Here is a 25371-nt window from a genome sequence, read left to right on the forward strand (position 1 = left end):
CGAGAAATACCAAGGGCTCAGAGAGGAGCTGGAGAGAGCCTGGAAGGTAAAGGTGACAGTCGTGCCTGTGGTGGTCGGAGCACTCGGGGCAGTGACCACCAAACTAGATGAGTGGTTGCAACAGATCCCGGGAACAACATCGGACATCTCAGTCCAGAAATGTGCAGTGCTGGGAACAGCAAGGATACTGCGCAGAACCCTCAAGCTTCCTGGCCTCTGGTAGAGGACCCGAGCTGAATGAGGGACGGACACCACCCGAGGGGGGGTGAGACGAGAATTTTTTTATTTTTTATATATATATATATATACACACACACACACACACACACGTGTATATACATATACACGTGTGTGTGTGTGTGTGTGTGTATAAAGCTCAGTGAAACAACAAAGGTAGGCCTTTGCAATCCAAAAGCCTAAATCAGGGGTGTCCAAAGTCGGTCCTCAAGGACCGCTGTCCTGCCTATTTTCCAGCTCTGCCAGGAGCAACGCACCTGATTCAAATAATCTGGATCGTTCTAATGCTGCTTCAGAGCTGGTTGATGAGCTGATCATTTGAATCAGGTGTGTTGCAGACAGGAGAGATGGAAAACAGGCAGGACGGCGGTCCTCCAGGCCTGGAGCTGGACATGCGTGGCCTAAATTAACTCAGTCAAATAAAGTCTTAAACAGTTCCAAACTAATACCGCTTAAGAAACAGAAAGCAATGCACTGACCAGTGCGCCAAAGTAGATGGTTCTGTCTGGAGCAAAAGGTTGCACGTAGGTTTGTCCGTGGCGCCTTTCAACATAGCTGTCATCCAAAGAGAGACTGCTAAAGTTGCGGTTGAGCTCCATCGCTACCGTGTGCCAGCTGCCATCGTTGATGCGCCGGCCAGAGATCCCCAACATGTCGGGACTGTCGCCGCCCCCGGTGTCAGGTGCGCAGCTGAGCTGGAACCACAGCTTTCCCTCGTCCAGCTGCTCACGCACACGAGAAACACATTGTCTGTGACATTCACTCGGACTTGCCCTGTGGATGAGTGCACCCTAAATAATCCTGGAATCGGCAGGGGTTATTTTGCTTGAACAAAAAAGCTCCCTTTCAGGGTGAAAGTTTTTTTTTAAAATGGAACAGAGAAAGAGAAAGAGAGTGCAGGATGGCGAGAGCATACCTTAAGAATGGTGCAAGGCTCACTATGAGTGTACATGATGATTCCTCTAGTCTGCAATGTTCGGATCCTCAGACTAAGCTTCAGCTCTGTTTGGAGTCGCTCCGAAAGCTGGTATTTTATGTAACTGTTACCTGAGAAACTCAAAGATGAGTGGCCTACACACACACACACACACACACACACACACACACACACACACACACACACACACACACACACACACACACACACACACACACACACACACACACACACACACACACAAGCACACACACAAATACCCAAGAGTGCATGATTACATTGTGTAAGAAATGAAAAACGCCAACTAAAAGTAATATTGCTGACACACACCTGCACACTCTCCAAGTTTGCCCGGGGGACATTGACATGCATGGCGACCTCTTGTGACATCCATTGAAACACATTGCATGTCTGCCGGACACTGCTGGTCTTCACATTGTTCAGACAATGTACCGCAATTGATGCCTGACAACATATTCAGAAAGAAAAGCATCGTAACATTTGATCAACATTCAATTCATTTATGTATTGTGCAAACTGGCAAGTTTCTGACAATGACCCAAAGAATGCATTCAGAGCCTTTTAATATTTTGGGCATGAAAAGAGGTAATTTTTTGTCCATATGAAAAAATACTCGCCATTACTCAATGTTAGTCGACACACTCAAATCTTTGGATCCCGTGCATGTTGTCACAAAGCTAAGGCAGAAATTAACCAGTGTGTAAATTTTGCGGTTGATTAAATTATCTTCCTAATGTGTAATATTTACTTTTTAAACAGGTTTTGTGTGTGTGTGTGTGTGTGTGTGTGTGTGTATATATCCATCCATCCATCCATTTCCCGAACCGCTCGATCCTCACTAGGGTCGCGGGGGGTGCTGGAGCCTATCCCAGCCGTCTCCGGGCAGTAGGCGGGGGACACCCCGAATCAGTTGCCAGCCAATCGCAGGGCACACAGAGACGAACAACCATCCACGCCCACACTCACACCTAGGGACAATTTAGAGCGTCCAATCAGCCTGCCATGCATGTTTTTGGAATGTGGGAGGAAACCGGAGCAACCCGGAGAAAACCCACGCAGGCCCGGGGAGAACATGCAAACTCCACACAGGGAGGCCGGTGCTGGAACCGAACCCGGTACCTCCGCGCTGTGAAGCCGACGTGCTAACCACTGGCCTACCGGGCCGCCCTGTGTGTATATATATATACAGTATATATCTATATCTATATATACAGTATATCTATCTATATCTATATCTATATATATATACTGTGTATATCTATCTATCTATCTATCTATATATATATCTATATCTATATATATCTATATATAGATATATATATACAGTATATACAGTATATATATATATATACAGTATATAGATATTTATATATTTATAAATGTATATATATTAGCATACCGACCAACCTAAACAAAGCTGAGGGCTTTTTTCCCCAAAATTGCAACCTGTTTCATATCTAATGAATCTTTTGCATTTTTTTTTTATAATGTGACTGTTGTTGTGCAATTGTAAGCAAGAGACCAATTTCCCTCAGAATTAATAAAGTATCTATTCATCTATTTGCAATTTGACAATAACAGTCCACTAAATTGCAATACTGATTTGAATCTAAATAATTGTTCAGTGCTATTTAAAACAAAACGGGACATTTGCAACATCTCATACCAGTGCATGTGCAGCGTGACGTCCGATGGAATCGAGGCGAGACAAAGCTGACTCGCGGAGTGCTGTATGTTGCCAGATTGTGTGAATCCAAAATGATGTTTTGTTCACATTGTGCCCCACGACAATCCAGACCTGAGCAGTTCTTATCCAAGATGGCCGAGACTTTCAGGACCTCCTCTAGCCGCCGCCGGGAGGCACTAAGTTTCTGAGTGAGGTAAGCTGCCTTGTAGTACCCGCCCTCAGCTGTTTCCACAGCGACAAGCATGTCCAGCTGTTTAGTCCCCCCGACTGGCTGCAGACTGAGCAGGTGCAGAGCGTCCCGTTGTTGAGAGATGGCCGCTTGCTGCAACACCTTCAGCACGCTCTTCAGGTGCGAGGCAACAAAGTCTTGTGGCGCCACGCTCTCAAAGCGAACAGTCACAGCCTCACGTAACATCTCAGGGGTGGCCTGCTCAACGTGCACGCTCACAGGCACGGGGACAGCAAATCGGCCATCACTGACACTGGCATTAAGGAAGTATCTGCCAGCATCCAAACCTCCAAGGGCGATGATCTTCCCATCACGAGGGCTAATTTTGAAGAGACTACGATGAGCTGGTGGGGCGTGGCCAAAGGTCAACGCATCATAGGTGTCAGCATCTGTAGCATGCAACTTTCCAATGACACCACCGGGAAACTCATCTTCCATGGTGACAATATGAACCTCCAGTGGCAGCGCTACAGGCCTGTGGAGGCTCTCCTCGATCACCCTGACAGTCAGCATAGAGGAGGAGGACAAGCGAGGCCGCCCAGAGTCGGTCACCTAATACAAGGAAAAGGGGGAATAGATTAGTATGTACGTACGCCTTGATTTTCTGATGTACAGGTATCAGCGTGCTTTATCTGGCCAGGGTGTATCTTTGCTTGCTCGGATTGTAAATTAACTAATTCAACACCAGCCAATTCTGGACCAAGTCTGAAAAGACGTTTAAAAACGTCTTTGGGAGTGAATGAGTTCACAAACACTGTACACACCTTGTATTTAAAATACCACTATGATACCAAACAAGATAAATGAGTATGAAAATGGATACCATTACATTCTATCAGAGTTACGAATAGACCTAAGGGGTTGCATTTTTGCCTCTAAAATATGAGGCTTTTTTTTATCCACTCGCGCAAGTTCGACTGGTTTATTTATTTATTTATTTTAATGGAATGTTTTTTGTTGCTGACATTTCTCCTGTTTACTTCGGAATCAAAAGACATAACCAGGCATCGACAGGATGTTCTGATGATGCAAGAAAAAAAATGCGACCAGCATGAATGGGCATGAGTCGAAGTGAGACCACGGAATGGAACAACAAGGGCAACAGGGCAAAGGGAAGCTTGGTCTCCAGATGATTATGTCCAATTGGACACAATACACTGCCTGTTGGTCGACTGGTTAGCACATCACCCTCAGTGCAGATGTGCAGGGTTCAATTCCGGCTCCGGCCTTCGTGTGTAGAGTGTGCATGTTTCCCCGTGTCTGCGTGGGTTTTCTCCGGGTACTCCGGTTTCCTCCCACATTCCAAAAAAACGCATGACAGGTTGATGGAACACTCCACATTTTTCCTTGGTGTGAGTGTGAGAGCGGATGGATGTTCGTCTATGTGTGCCCTGCGATTGGCTGGCAACCGGTTCAGGGTGTCCCTCGCCAACAGCCCGAAGACAGCTAGGATAGGCTCCAGCACGCCCTGCGACCCTTGTGAGGATGAGAGGATCAGAAAATGGATGGATGGATGGATGTTTTAGGACAACATCACCAATATCAAGACACGTTACGGCACTGTGTCGTTATCTTCATAAACACTTAAATGCGGCATATGACCAGTCACGTTGAAGTGTCACTCATGGTGAGAGGATTTTTGTTTCATCTGTTTCTATACCGGTCAGTGGCACTGTTTGGGGACTGCTGTCATTTGGACAACAAAAATAACAAGTCATGCCTGTGCTTTTACTATTAAAGTGTGTAAATGCAATTTCATATAATTATAGCCATGATATCAATTGTGGGATGCTAAATGTGAAATAATCACTAAAACATCAAATATTTGATTGTGAATAGAAAGGGCCAGCCCTGCTTTTCTCACTGGGCCACCACCCAAAAGGTCTTAAATGCCAGACCCTGCATAACCAGACCTCTTTTCTCCCCGGGTAAAACTTGTGTGCTGCAGGGGACAAATCCTGGCCTGGTTGCCAGTCAGTGGCAGAGCGCAAACATTAACGGACAACCGTTCACTTTCACATTTACAGTCTTTGAGTGGGAGCTGAACAGACGCTACCTGCACCAAAGTCCGGCGAACCAATTGAGGTCAACTACAAACTCTGTGGTCTATACCCTCATAAAGAGAGTGTGAAATTTGCTGATAATATTTGCACTACCAGTCTAAACGTTATCTTTACAGTGTTTTGTATTTAAGCTGCATAACTTATACTTAAGGTTTATGTTGTGTCGGAACTTACACAGTAAAATGTGAATTGAAAACATTGTAGTCTTTTTCAGTAAAATGGTAAAAATGGAGCGGAACGTGAATATTAACTTTGCAAGACAATTTTCCAGGGACCTTTCCAGGACTTTTTCATCTGCTGTAGTCCAACTCAAGTTATCTCAACATACAGTGATAAATTTCATCTGCAAGCTTTGGAGAAGAGATATTTTCTACAATCGTACCTTATATTTTGTACATTTAAACAGATGACGTCAATGTTACCAAATACGATACCAAATTGGCTCAAAAAATGAACATCTCTCTCACAGCTGAGAAAAAACAACACTACTTGTAACTAGTTTTCTTGTTATGGTAGTAAACAGTGATACTGCGGAAAATAATCCAATTTCAATATGAAAATTACATTTCAATGTAATATGTCAAAATATTAATTGTAATTTACAAATATTTATATAATATCTGTTCATTTATATAAAACAATGCACAGGATCTGGACACCCCTCCCTTCGCAGGATAATTTTGATTTGATTGATTGATCATTTATGCCAGCGAGGTGACAAGCGGAACAATTAATATGTAGTCCAATTAGACCTTGGTTTGGCACCCAAAATCCCAAAAAAAATCCAAGAACCCAAAATTTCAGAATCACGTTGACTTTCTTTTGGTGGTTGGCAAACAATTTTGGTGCATTACTTCCTGTGGAAAGAAGGTAGCATGAATACACCAAAACTATTTGCCAACCGCCAAAAGATCGTTGAAAAACAAATGGAAGAAGAAGAATTATCCATGCTTTACCGCCAGTGACCACAAAGAAGGCAACAACAATGCACCAAAAGTATTTGCCAACAGCCAAAGGAAAGTCGAAAAAAAATTTAAGCAGAAGAAAAAGAGTAGTCGTGGCAACAAATACGTGACATATGGCTAGTTTCTCATGCGGCTTCTTTATGCCACAACAAGGCAAAGCCAAATTACCAAATAACCAACCATAATTCTACCTTAGGCCACAAATTAATGTAAGCCATTTTAAACTACAAAGAAAAACGATTCCGTAGTTAGAAGCAGAGGTTTTTGTCCGTTAGCATTGGGTGCGTTCTAAAATTCACTCTTATGCCTTAACACCACTCTGAGAGTATGTGTTTGGAAGCGCACTACCCTTCCAAAAGCAGCCTGTTATAAACCCATCATCGGCTTGTGTTTGAACTGTTTTTATCTCAACTGCCTGACACACTGGGCTCTGGCAATACAGTACTTTCTACTTTTTTGGGTTACTCTGAAGAACCAAACAACACATTTCAACAATGCCGTGAACTTCCGAACAGTTGGCGTGAAGCAGTGCACGCTCTGAGAATTTTTCCAAACACACCCACAATTAGGAAACAGGGATTTTGGGTGTACGACAATGTTGATTTTGAAAAGGAATTTTTATTTACTTTAATTTCAGTCTAAAGACTCTAACTAAATCAAAGTTTTAGTCATAATTTTGTCATCTGATTATATTCGAGTTGTAGTCCAATTTTAGTCGATGAAAACGGAGCAATTTTAGCCAACAAAATTAATAATTAATATAGTCCATGTTTTCCATCAGCCTACTTGAAAACTTTTGTACAGGAAACTATAACACCTATTTGTAAGTGTCGTTTAAGAATAATAAGAATAACAACCTTTATTCGTCTCACAATGGGGACATTCCCAATTTGCAGCAGCAAAGTTATGAAAGGCACATTTAACACAGCTGTGTCTTTATTATACTTTGTTTCAAGGAAAAACGTTAAAATGACAAGACCTACCTTCAAATTTAGCAAGTAAAAAACATGCATAATTGGCCCAGATTAATCACAATGAATACCACCATGTTTGAACATTAATCTAAATAAAATGCAGTGCATAGTCCCTGCAACAACAATGCTGGTGACACAACCATAGAGGGCTAACATTTATTTACTTTGGTTCATTTAAAGGAAAGCACTTCATGCTCATCAGATTTTTGCTCTGTTACGTCACCTGTGACACTGAACACCCTCACAAAGGTAGCAATGGCAGCATTATTTATCTTGGAACGTGAAATGGCCCACATATCCTCTCATCACTTTCTACCAGCTATTATTTTGCACTTTCACCATCAAACCTTTCTCTTCTATTCTCTTTTGAGGCGAGGTTGAATTAAGTGATTGGCTTCCGTTCATTGCTCCAGTCGGCCTCTGATTGGTTCTTTTGTCCTGCCCGCGTATGGTGCCGTCTTCTCATCAGATTTTGCCACTGTGGTTTTTGGTTCATCTTTTATTGGTTGACGGATTTGTCAATCAATTTGGTTATTGTATCAATGAATGACTTGTTTTCGTTTTCATCTGAAAAAAAATATTTTTGACGAAATGAATGACGCAATTTTTTTAGTCAATGTAATTAATACTGGAGTATAAACTGCATTGTTCTCGGTCTTGGTTTTTGTAAAATACATTTGCCCCCAAAAAATGTGATTTATAATCCGTAGCGATGCTTAATATTACAGACTTTGAACACTTTCATACCTACTTTTTAATATAACACAAGTCGCAGTGTCAAAAAGTAAGTCTTTCTGTCGATATCTCAAGAATGAACCATTTCAGGAAAAATAATTTTAAAAAATGTGCCTGCTTTAGTTCATTGTGTTATCAATTGTTTCTCATGACGTTCGTTCCCTTGAGTGTCCACCATGGCGTTGTGGTTAATCGTTTTTTTTTTCCCCTCCCGTGTCTGTCTTTACCGGAGCTGATGAAGTGATTATGCTTGCCTCATCTCAACACCTGCAGATAATCTGGTGCTGTTTACACCTCCTCCCCACAGCAATACAATAATACATTGGCTTCCTCCTCCTTATGTATTTTTTTTTTAACAGGTGCTGGTTTGTTGCCAGGTGCGTTTGGAAAAAAAAATCCCCTGTTAGTTTCAAAATTGTGTTTCTCACTGCATTTCCTGAGCCAAACCATCAACAGTACACCTGTTTCCATTTGTTTAATACCTTTTGACATACCACACTTGGCCAGACGCACACCAGCCACAGTCAAAGGACAGGGAGGCTTTGGACATTTTGGGCATTGAGTTATATTATTTTGTGAATAAAACAACCAATTTTTTGAAGAATTCGCTTTCTTCATCTTGAGTCCTCATACAGAATGACAGCAACAAAATACCATGATGCAATATATCATTCTATACAGCGTTTTGACACTTCGGCATACATAGGCAACTGTCAGAAGCAATCATGGTTAAGTTTATTTAATGTTCTTGAAATTTGTACGGAAATAAAAATTGTGCTCATTATATATAAGTCAACATGCTTTTCAGATGAGGATATTCTCTCTCTAATTATTTCGGGTTGTTCGAAAGGAAGCAGACCGTACCTGTATATGGACAACGTATTTGGTTGCCAAGTCCCTCCTGAAGACCTGATTAGCCACAAGTGTTCCATCTTGCTCCAGTTGAAATTCTCCTCCCTCATTTCCGGATAAAATGTGGAAGTCAAAGGGCGGGCCATTGTGGGATGAGTCCAGGTCAATAACGGACAGCTGGATGATGCTGGTGCCAATTGGCTTGTTTTCCTAGGGCAGTAAACAATCTGTCAATGGGGACTGCCAGATTGACGAATTTAATCTTTTTGAACATTTTGATTCTGATTGTTAGGATGTTACTCAATTTAATGTAAATAATTTCTAGCGCGATAGCACCACAAACAACACAACTGAAAAAATAAGAAGATTGAGGTCAACTTAGTTTTAGTTGTGAACTGCAAAAGGTGAAACAAATCATCCAAATTGACAGAGTAAAAGACTTCATGATTGTATTTCACATAATTTTCATGATTAGATCTTGCAGCTAATGAAAAGCCCACATTCCCATCTAAAAGAATACAGACAAAATCATGTCAAAAAAGACATTTTGAATATAGAAATGTTGGCCATCTGAAAACTCGGTTCACGATGCAGTCAGTCGCAGGTTGGAGCTGCTTTTGCATGAATTACTGCATCAATGTGATCTGGCATGGAGGCAATCAGCCTGAGGCACTGCTGAGGTTATCCAAGCCAAGGTTGCTTTGATGACAGACTTCAGCTTGTCTGCACATTATTAAGTCAGGTGTCTTTCATCTTCCACATGGCAATACTGCTCAGGTGAAGCGTGTCTGCTCGTCAATGACAATGGTAATATTCTCTTCCTTTAACCAGCTTTTGGTAGTTTTGGCAGTGTAGACAAGTTGACGAAATTTCACATTTCTCCAAATTTCTGAATGGGATTTGGCATGACAGTTCGCTCAAGGCTGAAGTTAGCAGCTTGCTATTTATGTGCGAATAGCCAGCTTCTAGAGCTATAATTTGTTGTGGTTTGCCTTCCTTGTGGAGGCTATCAAGAACCATCTTCTGGACAACAGTCAAGTCGGCAGTCTTCTCCAGGAATGTAGGGGCTACTAAAACAGACTTTGAGACCATTTAAAGCCTCAGTGAGAATTTGCTGGTGTTTCAATTGTTTGCTGATTGCAATGTGACATTTGGACAGAATATTAACCCTTTCATGCACTCTGTAACCTGATAAACTGTCCAATGTAGTTAGCGTTCTCCCTGAAAGGGTTAAACTTGGTCAACAATTCTGATTTTGAAGGGTACTGAATGAAAAGGGGCCGAGGGTAACAAGAACTATATGCATCTATGACATTTTCTTTTTTAAATAGAACTGTACTTTTAAAAAAACTGCTGAAATAATTAAGACAGTAGCAATATCAATGGACTCTTCATGAAGAGAGATGTTGGACTACATGCGATCAAGACTGTTGGGTGGCTGTCTCACCTCGTGTTGAGAAAGAGAGAAAGTGATGCGGTTTGGGGTGAAAAAGCAACACATCGAGGTGTATCTAAGGTGTCTTTCTTGACACTTCAGCATTAAAACAGACACTTTGTGTTAGGGTGCCTCAGAGGTGGCGTTTTATATATGCGTCAGAAGACGTGCTACACCATTTAATTTATGAAGCGTTAGGAGCCGGGAACATGGGAGGAAATAATAAATGACAAGGATATTTTAGGGCATAAATAATAACTCCCACTTTGCGGGCGAGCTATCGTCATGCATCAGCAACCTTATTATTGCTTACTGACAAGCAACACCACTATAGCTTCTTTCCCCAACACTCTTTCAATGAAATAATAAATATATGAAATAATAACAAACCCCCCCCCCCCAAAAAACAACACACGTCACGACCAAATCATGGTCTAAATGTGTTTCTGTCAATATGACATTTACCTGGATGACAGTGGTGAGGTTGGCAGGTGAGAAGGTAGGTGGATTGTCATTGATGTCAGAGACGTCAATCTTGACCGTAACAGTAGAGGACAGAGGAGGGATTCCACTGTCCAGAGCTCTGATGGCCAATGAGTAGCCAGGAACCTGCAGTAGGTGGCAAAAAAAAAAAAAAATCTGAGAAATGTATCGGTCATGGTTTCTTGTCAGTAATGCCAACCGGGCAACGAACTGGACAATCCTCCTCCTGGGCAATCGGCCCCCGTCAGGGACTCGCCCCCCCCTCCCGGGTCCCACACCCGAGACGACTCTCGCTGGTGCCTCGCGAAGTTCACACCCAGTGCGGGCCCCGGAAGGGCCCTCGCCTGATTATTGTTTAGGGAGTGTTATGGGGCGGCTACTCCCACTCCCGTCCGTTCCGGCGGGTCGAGCGCTGGGCCCCTCACCTTCAGGTGAGACCCCACCTCCTTCCCAAGAGCCCCGGCGTTCCCCCCTCGTGCCACTCGGAGGCATCCCACCACGCGAGGCTAACTGGACAATGTCACAAAACATGATTGCCTCATCCTCCTCAATTTTCTGATCCGCCTTCAACCTCATAAGGGTCGCGCGGGCGTTCTGGAGCCTATCCCAGCTGTCTTTGGCCAGTATGCGGTTGGACACCCTGAACCGGTTGCGAGCCAATCGCAGGGCACACAGAGATGAACAACCATTCACGCTCACATGTTGTCATGTTTCGGTTTTCGGTCTGGCCAGCAGGTGGCATGAGCGGACTTCGGCACGCACCTGCTGTCAATTTGTGATTTGCAGACGCTGTATTTAAGGTCTCTTCTACGGTGCACCTGTGTCGGAGTATTGTTTATGGTATTGCTATCTTCTCTGCTCATAGACCCTTTGACTATTGACCTCGTCGTGTTTCGCGTGTTGTACTCTCGGTATCCCTGCTTTTTGTAAGTACGCTTTTGGTTTTGTGATTTGGCTTTTCGCTCGCGGGTATTTTGATGCATTGTTTTCGTTTGTATTCGCGATCTTTATTTTTCTCCCTTGCTTTTTATGCAAGCGCTTTTTGTTATTCGTTTATGTTCTCTCTGGTCCTTGTTTTGACCAGCGCTTTATGTTACCTCTTTTTCGGTGCGATTATTAGCATTTAAACATATTTTTATTACGAAGACCTTGTTTACGTCTACGTTTTTGGGATCCAGACTTAACTCGGCTTGTCCGAGATTTGACACATGTTCCATCAACATGACGTGCATGTTTTTGGAATGTGGGAGAAACCCGGAGTACCCGAAGAAAACCCACGCAGGCACGGGCGATCATGCAAACTTCACACAGGAAGGCCGGAGACGGAATCGAACCCTGCACCTCTACACTGTGAGGCCTAGGTGCTAACCAGTCAACCGACTCATTAGATTCCATCAAAGACAAAGGCTGTATCATAAATTTAACCTGACAAAAATATCACTGCCGTCAATGAGGTATTAATTTAACGTTGTTTATTATTTTTGCTTGAGGCTTGCTGTGGGACTGAGCTGCTTTGCCTCAAATTGAGCAATGTTTAAAATGTATCAGTTACCTTAATTGGGTCTTCACGACTGTAACCTACCTTCTTAAATTATTTTTAAAAATATTAAATCAATACCTCTCTGACAGTAAGAATCCCTCAAGGCAGAAACAGCAGTTGCACTTGGTCTCTTTAGACCAGGGGTGGGCAAACTACGGCCCGCGGGCCGGATCCGGCCCGTTGGTCTTTTTAATCCGGCCCGCCGAAGATTGGTGCACAATTAAGGTTTGATTGCATTCATTTCGTTTGGACTTGTAATGACAGGTATTTCAATGCCAGGTGGCACAGTTACTTCAAGTTGCAGAGCACAGGGAGGGAGGGGAAGACGAAGAAAGAGGGAGTGAGTAATGACCATGGAAGGGAAAGTGATATGTATCTGATTAAATGAAGCGGGTAACAAAGTACGAAACATTCAGGAGACGCCTGGCGTCGGAAAGACTCAAATCTACGAGACTGAAAAACAAGGAAGCGATTCTTACTCAGTCCGATTCTGGCAATTTCCATGCTCAGAGTGAATTGCTTGTGGCTCGAGTAAATGAACATTTCCTAGAATGGTTTGATTGTTATCATGTTAAAAACCTTCCGCAAACTGGACCGCTAATAAGAGTCGGAGAGCAGTCAAATGTGTAGAGCGTGAACAACAGGGGGCTCAGTCCACATCCTTGAGGAGAACTGGTGCTGAGTGTGATGGTGGAGGAGAATGTTACATTATTACTGGCATACAAAGACATTGTGCTATCTTCTTTATTTTCTATTTCTAACTTTTGGCCCGGCCCTCCACAATATTTTCTGCTTCTCATTTGGCCCCCCCGGGAAAATAATTGCCCACCCCTGCTTTAGACTATACACATGTCCTGAATATAAGGGAGTGTGGCCATTCGCTACAGTCCGCTCCAAAAGTATTAAATTGGTGAGGACCTTTATTTTATTATTTCTTATTTCATTATTTTTGCTGTAGACTAAAATGATTTGGGTTTTAGATCAGAAGATGAGCATGAGATAAAAGCTCAACGTTTCAGCTCTTCCTTCAGTACTTATATCTAGTTTGGACACATAACATAGAAAGCAGTCCCTTTTATTTCCACCCACCTACAGTTATTTTCAACTGAGCAAAAGGAATGGAAAATTATGTGACTGGTGTTGAGGTGTGTTTTCCGACAAAGGCAATAAAAATAAGAAATTCATGTCTATACTTTGTTTCAGAGAAGGGCTTTAAGACTACATTAGTTTTTAGAGGTGTAACCAACATGAAAACCAGTGGGCTGTTTGTGAGTGGAAAGATAAGACATTTTGAAGTTGAGAAAAGTAAAAAATATATACTGTATATACTCGATATGGAAGGTTCATAACTTGCCAACACATAAATCATTTGCCGCCGATTTCAGAAAATGTGTTGGTAAAAAAAACATTCCTTATTTTACCAAGTAATTATGTCACAATTCAGCAGCTAATTTACATAACACAGCAATAACAATTGGTTTTCCCGCATCTAACTTGGCAGTCAGCCTGGCTATGTTTTTCATACACTGAAAAAAAAAAGGTGCCTGGAATTTCAATTTTATCTCGTCAAGTGGTAGTAAGAGTAGCAAGTAGATGTCTGGTCAATTAATTTTTTTTTTTCAGGATCTGGATCCAGATGATTTATTTCTTGCAACCAATTGACAAAATAAAAAAGGAAATTCGACGAAACGTTTTTCAGTGTAGCGGGGTTTTCGGTATGCTTATTTGGAACTGAGCGTTGGCGCTAGGAATTGAAGCGGCTTTACATGCGATAGGAGAAGTGAACCAATCTCTTTTCATCGTCAATGGACACTACAGCTTCTGGTTTACTTTCAAACTTAGCTTGTAGTTGACATGTAGGACGTCATGCACGTTTTGAGCATGATGTCTCTGATCCACTGGTGAAAGGAAACTTTGATTCTCTCCTCTTTCATCTATAACTGCATCAAACAACAAGGCCTTTGCTGGAATATGGTTATTATTGCATGTCTGTGTCTTATGTTATATAACTGTATTTTGTTATCTTATGTTACTTGTTCTGTAAAGCGCTTTTTTTACACCTGCAGCTGACGTGAAAGTGCTATTTAAGTAAAGATGTATTATATTGTATTCTATTGGCGATGTGACCACTGCATGCACCACATGCACAGGGGCGAGACACGAATTTAACAAGTGATATATGACAACTTCTTGATGAAGTACTGCCTCCACAAGAGAAAATACAAAGCATAATCTCATCTATGAGTCCGTTTTTTTTTTCTCCAAACTCTGGGCAAGCATACCTGGCTTCATCACAACACTCTACCTCCGCCCCCATCATGTAAAGGGTACTTGGAATTGAGCCAGGAGTACACGGGTGCAACGTGAGCACCAGCTCATTTCCAGAATTTAAGATACATTTTCTCAAGACACTGGGGAAGAATGTATGTAATTTTATTTGTATTCATTTCACCCTGTTTGATTCTGCTCATATCTGGTCCAACGCATTTTCTCAGCAAGAAATGTGATGTTCTAAATAGCGCTTCTTTTAAGTTATGAATCATGTACAGATGTAAATACAGCCCGCTGAAATGTGGACCTTTCCCCCCCCTCATAGTTCCATCTATCCATCCATCCATCTTCTACCGCTTATCCGAGGTCGGGTCGCGGGGGCAGCAGCTTTAGCAGGGAAGCCCAGACTTCCCTCTCCCCAGCCAATTCTTCTAGCTCTTCCGGGGGGAACCCCAAGGCGTTCCCAGGCCAGCTGGGTGACATAGTCTCTCCAGCGTGTCCTGGGTCGTCCTCACCAAGGAGGCGCTCAGGAGGCATCCTAATCATATGCCCAAGCCACCTCATCTGGCTCCTCTCGATGTGGAGGAGAAGCGGCTCGACTCTGAGCCCCTCCCGGATGACCGAGCTTCTTACCTTATCTTATCTTCTACCTTATAGCGGAACGCAGCTTCAGTGGTCGTTGAGGCGAAAACTCGGGCGTGGGAAGAGTTCGGTGAGGCCATGGATGCCGACTTCCGGACAGCTTCGTCTCAGGAGGGGGAAGCAGTGCACCACTAACACTGTGTACAGTGGGGATGGGGTGCTGCTGACCTCGACTGAGGACATTGTGAGTCGGTGGGCAGAGTACTTTGAATACCTCCTCAACTCCACCAACATGCCTTCCTTTGAGGAAGCAGAGTCTGGGGACTCTGAGGTGGGCTCTCCTATCTCTGTGGTTGAAGTCACCAATGTGGTGAAGAAGCTCCTCTGTGGCAGGGCCCCTGGGGTGGATGAGAGCCGCCCGGAGTTCCTCAAGGCTCTGGATGTTGTGGGGTTGTCCTGGTTGACACGCCTCTGCAACATCGCGTGGTCATCGGGGAGAGTGCCTCTGGATTGGCAGACCGGGGTGGTGGTCCCTCTGTTTAAAAAGGGGGACCGGAGGGTGTGTTCCAACTACAGAGGGATCACACTCCTCAGCCTCTCTTGTAAGGTCTATTCAGGGGTGCTGGAGAGGAGGGTCCGTCAGGAAGTCGAGTCTCAGATTGAGGAGGAGCAGTGTGGTTTTCGCCCCTGCCGTGGAACAGTGGACCAACTCTATACCCTTAGCAGGGTCCTCGAGGGTATGTGGGAACTCGCCCAACCAGTCTACATGTGATTTGTGGACTTGGAGAAAGCGTTTCACCGTGTCCCTCGGGGAGTTCTGTGGGGGGTGCTTCGTGGGTATGGGGTAACGGACCCCCTGATACGGGCTGTTCGGTCGCTATACCACCGATGTCAGAGTTTGGATCGCATTGCCGGCAGTAAGTCAAATTGTTTCCCCCTCATAGTTGTCGATTAATATTTCACCCAAATGTGTTGAAAATAGGTGAAAACAAAGAAATTGGACTCACTGTTCCAATACGTTTAGATGGAAATGGGCATGTTTTTTGCATTTCCATATTATCCCAAATTAGGAGATTTGACAAACATTGCTGTTGTCACAATGTATGATGGATGATATTTACTGCATGTACCTTAATTCCAAGCTGGTGTGACTTGTTTGTTGTGATGTTGTAATAATGAGGGATTGTTTGATAATGCGGTAGAAAATGGATGGATGGATGTTTGATAATGGGCAACCTGTTGATTGAGTGGTTAGTGCGTTGACCTCACAGTGCAGAGGTCGTGGGTGTGATCACGGCTCCGACCTTCCTGTGTGGGGATTCCATGTTCTCCCCGTGCCTGCGTGGGTTTTCTCCAGGTATTCCAATTTCCTCACATATTCCAAAAACATGCATGGCAGACTGATTGAACCCTCTAAATTGTCCCTAGGTGTGAGTGTAAGCGCGGATGGTTGTTTAATCTGTGTGTGCCCTGCGATTGGCTGGTAACTGGTACAGGGTGTCCCCAGCCTCCTGTCCGAAGACAGCTAGGATTGGCTCCAACACCCCCCGCAACCCTTGTAAGGATAAAGCGGATCGGAAAATGGATGGATGGATGTTTGATAATGAACACACACACACACAGACATGCACACACACACACACAGACACGCACACGCATTTGCACGCACGCGCATGATTTGTTTCTCTAATGTGCTGCATGGTTCTCCACAGTTTGTTTTGCTATTTAAAAAAAAAATAATAATGAAGTACAATGGAGAGGATTGTCAATGCAGCAGCAAAACATTATGAGGAAAACGATAACCAAAATTTGTTAAATCATTAGCTCACGTCTCTGGCCTCCCGGGCCTAAAGCTTTGATCCCACCCACCCAATTTCAAATTGCACTGAGATGGCTTACGGACCACACTCGAGAGTACTTGATGATTAGAATCTCAACGTTACTGAAGTTTTCAGGTGCTGCAGATGAAGAGGAATAGACGAAGAGTCAGACAATGCGAAGGGGGGAGAAAACGACTGAGTGGAGGAGATGGAGATGGCAGGAAGTACATTTACTGAGCTCATGTGTGAGACTTTCAAGATAACTTGTGTGTCTGGCTTTTGTGGAAAGGTGTGAATAATTGCCATCTGCTTTGGGATTCATCCGCTTTCCAGAGTTTTCAGTGGGTGTCTACGGGAGCTTTTGGCTCGTAATATGGCATGTAATATGAGATCAGATTAGTGCCCAATTTTCTCTGGGTTGTTCATGAAAAAGAAAAACTGCCAATTGGTAAATGTTTAAAATAATATTATGAGATTCATGTGGATTTTTACGTGTGTGTGTGTTTGTGTGCCCTTACCGTCTCACGATCCAGATGCTTGTTGACTTTGACGATCCCACTGAGTGGGTCAATGAAGAACTGGTTGTCTCGGTCCCCACTCACAATGGAGTAGAGGATGGCTCCATTCAGCTGACTGTCCATGTCCTCTGCCACCAACTGCAAAGCACGCACGTCCACATGCAAGCCGCACATAAAGATCAGACTCTTCTGATTCAAATGTCGGGTTGTGGGGATTTACACACTTTAGTTTTTTTCTCAAATTTCTGCTCCAGTGGAGTTAAGTTTTTCAAAACTTTATTGATAAGAGTACAGTGAGTGTGCGCTCAGTTACTCAGCTACATTTTCAAAGTTTTTAAAGAGCATGTTAACGTACTCTAAGTAATTAACATTGTGAAGTAATATTCTTTGTTGTCATGATAATCACTCGTGAAGTGGCAAACATTTTCATAACAGGCCATAAACCATTCATTCATTCATTTGTTTCAGATGCTGTAACAGTACTGTTCACCAAGTAAATGCATTTTTTAAATGACTAACACTGTCGTTCCTTATTTTATTGCCTAATTTTACTTCAATTTCTTGTATTTTAAAACTCTAAAATATTTATGCATGCATGTGTGGATGCACGTTACGAATGCATATATGCATCCACACGCACGCATCCACACACCCAATCCTGGAATCCTTTAATTTTCATATACCATTTAAAGTGCAAATACCATCATCATAAAATTTGAAACGTACAGCAACTAACCCGAGCACTCAAGAATTAATTAAAAGTGGGTGACCCACAGTGTGTAGGCCGCCGCGCTGCCTGGCAAAGAACGCCGATTTCAGATGAATTCACCTTTCTCCTCTTCTCGTATCCAATTATCATTTGAAGGTAATCTTCTTTCCTTTTGACTTGATATTCGACGTTATTAAAAATAATTTCTTTGAATATAATTTCATTGAAGGTGAATTTTCAGCCAGAGTCCTTAGCATCTGCCTTTGATGGACACTTTGATTGGACACTTTGATTCTCTCCTCTTTCATCTCAAACTGCTTCAAACAACAAAGCGTGTGACGGAAAAGTGGTTAGGACTGCACGACTGTCCGTGTTTTATGTTATGTGTTGTGTTTATTTATTTTACTTTATGTTAACTGTTTTGTTAAAGCTGCCGCTGTTGTGAAAGCGCTATAAAAATCAGCATGTATTGTATTTTATTGTATCTCACCGGATGAGTGAGCTGGCCCTGGGCCCATCATACCAATACCATGCTTTTGTATATTTTTGATTTAACACATACACAGCACTACCTGTAAAAAAATGTATCATACTGTATGTGACATTTTACAATAACTTGTCCATTGTCAAGAGATGAGGTATGCCCAGGACCGGTCACCGGTCATTAAGGCATGGCACATACAGACAGACGACCCTTCAGACTCACATTCATACTTTGGGACAATTTAGACTCCTTAACCTCAGAAGCGGACTTTAGGAATTTGAGACGAAGCCGGGGTAGCCATGAAAACACAAAAAAGCTCAGGGAGAAAAAATAAATAAATAAAATAAAATAAAAAATCACACAAGATAGCCACAGCTGAGATTTGAACCCAGGGCTTCTCAACTCTGAGCAAGACATGCTCGCCATTAGTCAAACATGCTGCCTGTGTCTGAAAAGGTTGAACATGTAAAATATCAGTTGCGGCCAAATCAAAATGCCAGATGCGGAACAAGGTCTAATCGATCCAAAATGGTTGCACATTCTTATACTCTAAACTGGAATCAACTGGTAAGTGTGCCAAGAGTGCCACTTAACTGCACCTCATATTTGATATTTCTTGTGAGAAATTTTTCATGATCAGTATAAACTTTAAATGTGAAGATAATTGATTAATCATGATGTCTTGGTTCATAAACGACTCATCAACTGATTTGACCATACCTGTACAACAGACTCTCCAATGGTGGCATCCTCTGACACAACAGTAGTGTAGAGGTCACGGCTGAACATGGGGGCGTTGTCGTTGACGTCTGTTACATTTATGTTCACTGTAGTAATGGCACTCAATGGCGGTGTACCCCCATCTTGAGCCTCCACTGTCAAGAAGTAGTCCCTGCAGGTTTCATAATCAAGTGACTGGGCAACTATAACGGCACCTACAGGGAGGTGAGCGGAGAAAAGAACCAGCACTGGTGAATATGACATATTGCAGCACCTAGATATTAAAAAATGAACTAGAAAATGCAATTTCTGGAGACACTGGGAAAATATGGACTCGTGGAATGATATTGAATGAAATGAAATGATGGGGAATGATATGGGATCATTTCAAATTCTATTGTGCACTATGTTGATGAAAATATGGAATGATCTAGAACAGCGGTCCCCAACCTTTTTTGCCCCATGGACCGGTTTAATGTAAGACAATATTTTCAGGGACCAGGCTTGAAGGTGTGATGGATAAATACAACAAAATTATTTATGACCTGCATGAAAACTGTGGTATTTTCTAAGCATAATAATAAACATGAATCATGACACAAGGAACGTCCTATCTGGCCGCAACACTCTGGCCGTGGCAACGTTGAAACGTGCCTTCAAAATAAGATACGCCACAAATACAAAGTCCATGAAAAACACGACTCACCATCGCCGCATATTATACAGAGTGCGTGGGAATCTCTCGTTGAGATAAATCCGTTAAGATAAATGATACTGTTTATTAAATGTTGCCTTCTTTTTCTTGAAAGTCGGAGGCTCCTCTTCTGTCTCCTGGCTGGGCCTTTTCCCCTTCCCAAAGACGTTTGTTTTTACTAATTTTGCTAGCTCCCGGGTTTCATTTTAGCGGTAAGCTATCACGTGACCCAGAAGCGTTCCTTGACCTGCGTCAAGAGTGACATACTGTAGACCAGGGGTGCCCAAACATTTTGGATCGAAGATCTACTTTTCGATCAACTAACCTCCCGGGATCTACCCTTACCGGCACGCACACACATACACACACACACACGCACGCACGCCATGATGAGAAACAGCCTGATACGGAGGCATGCGACGCACTTTTGCAGCCTGTTAACTATCGTAGCTCACACGTACCGTTTTGAAGTGCTTCCCTGGGCCCTCCTAGATTCCTATTCTTTGCCCGTGCCCTCGGTGAATTGTACACGAAGCAAACTCTGAATGAGAATCATGACGATAAAAGATAGAGCGCAACAGCTCTGATCACAAGCTGCAATTGCAAACTGCTGAGCGCTAACAACTTCCGGTGACGTAATCACGCGCCACCGTAAATTTAAGATTTACCTGCTTTATTTTATTTTTAAAATATTTTTTTTGTGAAAATGAGACTGATAAGATGATTAGGGTGCAGTGTATATTAACACAAAAATATATTACTAGCATGTACAAAGACACACAAATGGTTGTTTGTTTTTTTTCTCCTCGACACTCCTCGGATCTACTTGGGACCTGTCTTAGATCTACCGGTAGATCAGGATCGACCTAATGGGCAGCCCTGCTGTAGACGGATGTAACAGAGGATCTGGTAATTTTACCCCCAAAAACATTTTTCAGAGTCCGAAATAAATAAAATGGAAGTAATGTTAGTTCTTCATTCTTTCTGTGCAGCCCGGTGCCAAAAGACCCACGGACCGGTGCTGGTCCGCGGCCCGAGGGTTGGGTACCCTTGATCTCGAATGCTCCACTTAGCGCGCACAGTCTCAAGTGAGTTACAATTGAAACAATACCGACAACAATACCAGTCGTACTCACCGGAAAGAGAATGAATACTGAACTTCCCATGCTCATTTCCTGATCGTATACTGTAGGTAATCTCAGCATTGGTTCCGATGTCCTTGCTAGCAGCGTACACTGTGAGCATCTTGGTGCCCACTACCACATCTTCCGGGATGGTCACCGACTGATCGCGACGCTCAAACACCGGTGGGTTGTCATTTATGTCCAAGACAGTGATTGTAACATTGACCAATGAAGAGAGGGGCACAGGTGAACCCTGATCTGAGGCTCGGACTTTTATCTGATAAGATGGCTGAATCTCTCTGTCGAGGATGCGTTCAAGCACCACGATGCCTGTTGACTGATCAATAGAGAATGAACCATCAGCAGAGTCCGCCAAGGAGTAAACAACGGTACGTCCTGGACCAGCTGCAAAGACAAAATAAGTAGTTCTAGTTATTTTACAGTAAGACAAAAGAAAAAGAAGTCGGACCAAACATAGGCCACATACAAACTTTCCAATTATCCTTGGAAGGAGGAAGTGGATTGGGCATTGAATGGACACTACAAAAATGACCTCAAACTAACTCCAATCCAACAAAGAAAAGCCATTTGTAGCATAACAACTGCATACATCTTAGAGCTGGACTTCATTTATATCTTATTGGATAATGACCTTTGCGATGTCCATTTTGATTTGATTCAGGAATCAGAGGAAACAACAGCAGTTTTTTTCTGAGGTCGTAAGTATTCAAATTCAACACGTCACCTTCATCTGGGTCAATGGCTTGGATCCGAGTGAGAAGGGCTTTAGTGGCAGTGTCTTCATATACACTTGCTGTATAGTGTGGCAGGGTAAAGAGTGGCGGGTTGTCATTCACGTCTGTCACTTCCACCCACACCTCAGCACGGCACCATCGCCCACCACCATCAGTTGCCTGGGCAACCAGCCAGTAGTGGGGTGTCACTTCTCGGTCCAGAGCTACAGATGACTTGATTTCACCTGAGAAATGAAGTTATTAACAGCAGGTGGAAGAATAACAGATTGAAGAAAATGGGCATGGTGATTTGGATGTAGATGTGCACAATGAAAGGCTTGTAACTTAGGCTGTAGATGTTGAACTATTTTACACGTTACCCCAGATTGTTTTGAGTTGAAGAGGTGAATCTTGATTTTGCAAGCCTTCTTTCACCTTTTGTGTTTTTAGAAGAACACTGTGCCAAGGTGGGTATTTCCTCTGACATGCGCCCAGCGCACCTGACAAATTGTTTGCTGATATTCATTTCAACTCCACACCTGCTGGGACCGCAGCTATTGGCATGTATGGGCCACGTGCACATGGGAAATGTCGCTGGATTAGTTTATTTAAAAAAAAAAATCCTGTTAACACTAAAATCATTTCAAGAAATGTGTGTTTTCATCAGGGTTTTAATAATTTGGAATTTTTAATTATAGTTTTGATTTTGTTTTTTAAATTCCGTTAGTTTTAATTACTTGTTAGAGCAAGTTTGTTGGTTTTTATTTTTTACAAACATGTTGAATTTTGGGGCGGCCCGGTAGTCCAGTGGTTAGCACGTCGGCTTCACAGTGCAGAGGTACCGGGTTCGATTCCAGCTCCGGCCTCCCTGTGTGGAGTTTGCATGTTCTCCCCGGGCCTGTGTGGGTTTTCTCCGGGTGCTCTGGTTTCCTCCCACATTCCAAAAACATGCATGGCAGGCTGATTGGACGCTCTAAATTGTCCCTAGGTGTGAGTGTGGGCGTGGATGGTTGTTCGTCTCTGTGTGCCCTGCGATTGGCTGGCAACTGATTCAGGGTGTCCCCCGCCTACTGCCCGAAGACGGCTGGGATAGGCTCCAGCACCCCCCGCGACCCTAGTGAGGATCAAGCGGTTCGGAAAATGGATGGATGGATGGATGTTGAATTTTGATTAACATTTTATTTATTTATTTATTATTATTTGTAATACTTGGAGTGTGTGTATCTCTCTCTCTCTCTCTCTCTCTCTCTATATATATATATATATATATATATATATATATATATATGTATATGTATATATAAACATATATTAAAAAAATAATCCTAAGAGCTAAGTTGTTGTTGAGGTGGCCTCAGTATTGCATCTCTGCTTTTTGCAGATGATGTGGTACTGTTGGCTCCTTCAAGCAGGGCTCTCCAACTCTCACTGGAGCGTTTCCAAGCCGAATGTGATGCGGTTGGGATAAAAATCAGCACCTCCAAATCTGAAAAAGTGGTCCTCAGTCGAAAAAGGGTGCAGCGCCCTCTCCGGGTCGGGGAGGAGATCTTGCCCCAAGTGGAGGAGTTTAAGTATCTTGGGGTCTTGTTCACGAGTGACAGCAATAGGAGCAAGAGATCGACAGGCGGATCGGTGCAGCGTCTGCTGTGATGTAGACTTTATATCGGTCTGTCATGGTGAAGAAGGATCTGAGCCAAAAGGCAAAACTCTCGATTTAACAGTTTATCTACGTTCCTACCCTCATCTATGGTCATGAGCTTTGACCGGAAGAACGAGTTCCAGGATATAAGCAGCCGAAATGAGTTTCCTCTTTGGGTGTCCAGGCTCTTCCTTAGAGATAAGGTGAGAAGCTTGGTCATCCGGGAGGGGCTAATAGTCGAGCCACTTCTCCTCCACATCGAGATGAGGTGGCTTGGTCATCTGATTAGGATGTCTTCTGGACACCTCCTTCGTGAGGTGTCACACCGGCAGGAGGCCCCGGGAACAACCCAGGACACGCTGAAGAGACTATGTCTCCCAGCTGGCCTGGGAACCCCTCAGATTACCCCAGAAAAGAGCTGGAAGAAGTAGCTGGACAGAGGGAAGTCTGGGCTTCCCTGCGAAAGCTGTTGTCCCCACGACCCAACCCCAGATAAGCGGTAGAAAATTGATGAATGGATGGATAGAGTGTTTGTTGAGTGCAAGATTTTAAAAAAATGGTGACTTAAGTATTGTGTAATACAGTAAAGCCGCGAAGATCTGCCTGCAGTCCCTTTTGAACGTATTTTACACGCTTCGACCTCCTGCATGGACTTGAGCAAATTATTTTCGTCTTCTACCATGTCACGCAACGATTTTATAGGATTGAGAGGAGCCGCTTTTATTGGAAAACGCCCCTTTTTAAATGTGTGTGAAAATACCAAAACAGGGTGCAACCTGCCACCGTGCAGATTTAGAACACGCCTTACACGAGACTTGCACTGTGCACAAAAATAGAGCCCGATATCTAAGTTGCATTCATACCGGTGTCTGGGTCGATACTGAAGTCATGGGATCCGAGGCCATGCAAGGAGTACTGGATCCAAGCACTGATGCCCACGTCTTTATCGGTCGCACCGACCCTTAGCACCACACTATTCACGGGGATATTCTCTGTGACCGATGCAGTATAGAGTGCCTGTGGACATACATTCCCAAACACACTCAGAGACACATCCCTCGGATTAAATAATTCATGAAGCTTTGAAACCAGCTTGCTACATTCACTCTGAAATAATTTATAGTCCTCTGAAACATCCAAATACAGAGCATCCCAAAAACAAAGACAGTGGCCAGCAGCAAGCTTAATAGTCACCTGGTCACAGGTGGGTTTGTTATCATTGGCGTCCAGCACTGTGACCTCCACGGTTGCTTGGGAAACAAACAGTCCATCGCTTGCAGTGACATTAATAATGTAGAGGTTACGTTCCTCCCTGTCCAGCAGCCCTTTCACGTACATTTTCCATTCACCCTGAACGAGACCGAGCGCAAACACGCCACGATAGTTCCCACCTGTAAAACAGAGAAACACAGAGAAATCCATTTCCTGTCTGAGTAGTTGACACAATTTGTTCTTTGATGATTACAACTTATCAGACGATACGAGCATTTATTTGGAATGTGCTTGTTTATTTATTTATTTATTTATTTATTTTGGGATTTGAAACGTGTAGAAAATGCAGACCACAGTGGCTTATTTATTTATTTCAACCATTTCGTACTTCATTCTAGCGGAGCGTCTATTGCATTCCCAGTACGTTTTCTATTTCTAGAGTCAAATTAACAAATAGGTATTAAATATTAACATGTTTTTCATGACAATATGAAGAACTACCTATTACCGTGATTTTTCGCTGGGTCATGATCATGAGTGTATTGATTCCTCAGTATTGACATATCAAGTGCATTTAGCTACACTCTGTTTGGAAACTCACAGTGTTGTAAAGTGCTATTCAGTTATTCAGCGTGCCACAATCTGGGCGCACCCGGGGTGCGTTGGACGAGCTACACAATCAACGGGGAATTTGCCCAATCAAAAT

General features: G+C 43.2%; 1 protein-coding gene across 1 annotated transcript in view; it reads right to left on the reverse strand.

Annotated features, from left to right (window-relative positions):
* The window catches only part of LOC147197778 (protocadherin Fat 3-like), a 58207-nt gene that overhangs the window by 20826 nt on the left and 12010 nt on the right, over positions 1-25371 (reverse strand). Inside the window, exons 5-16 of the mRNA XM_086125774.1 lie at positions 24648-24844; positions 24317-24470; positions 21826-22059; positions 21093-21485; positions 19263-19477; positions 17350-17487; positions 10601-10744; positions 8713-8910; positions 2862-3663; positions 1505-1639; positions 1154-1308; positions 717-959 (exon numbers count right to left, since the gene is read on the reverse strand). Of these exons, the coding sequence (XP_085981900.1) occupies positions 717-959; positions 1154-1308; positions 1505-1639; positions 2862-3663; positions 8713-8910; positions 10601-10744; positions 17350-17487; positions 19263-19477; positions 21093-21485; positions 21826-22059; positions 24317-24470; positions 24648-24844 (3008 nt within the window). The remainder of the gene's footprint in view (positions 1-716; positions 960-1153; positions 1309-1504; positions 1640-2861; positions 3664-8712; positions 8911-10600; positions 10745-17349; positions 17488-19262; positions 19478-21092; positions 21486-21825; positions 22060-24316; positions 24471-24647; positions 24845-25371) is intronic.

This window comes from Hippocampus guttulatus, chromosome 12, assembly GCF_054856545.1.
Source record: "Hippocampus guttulatus isolate MCC_2025c chromosome 12, RoL_Hgut_1.0, whole genome shotgun sequence".
Classification (NCBI taxonomy): Eukaryota; Metazoa; Chordata; class Actinopteri; order Syngnathiformes; family Syngnathidae; genus Hippocampus; species Hippocampus guttulatus.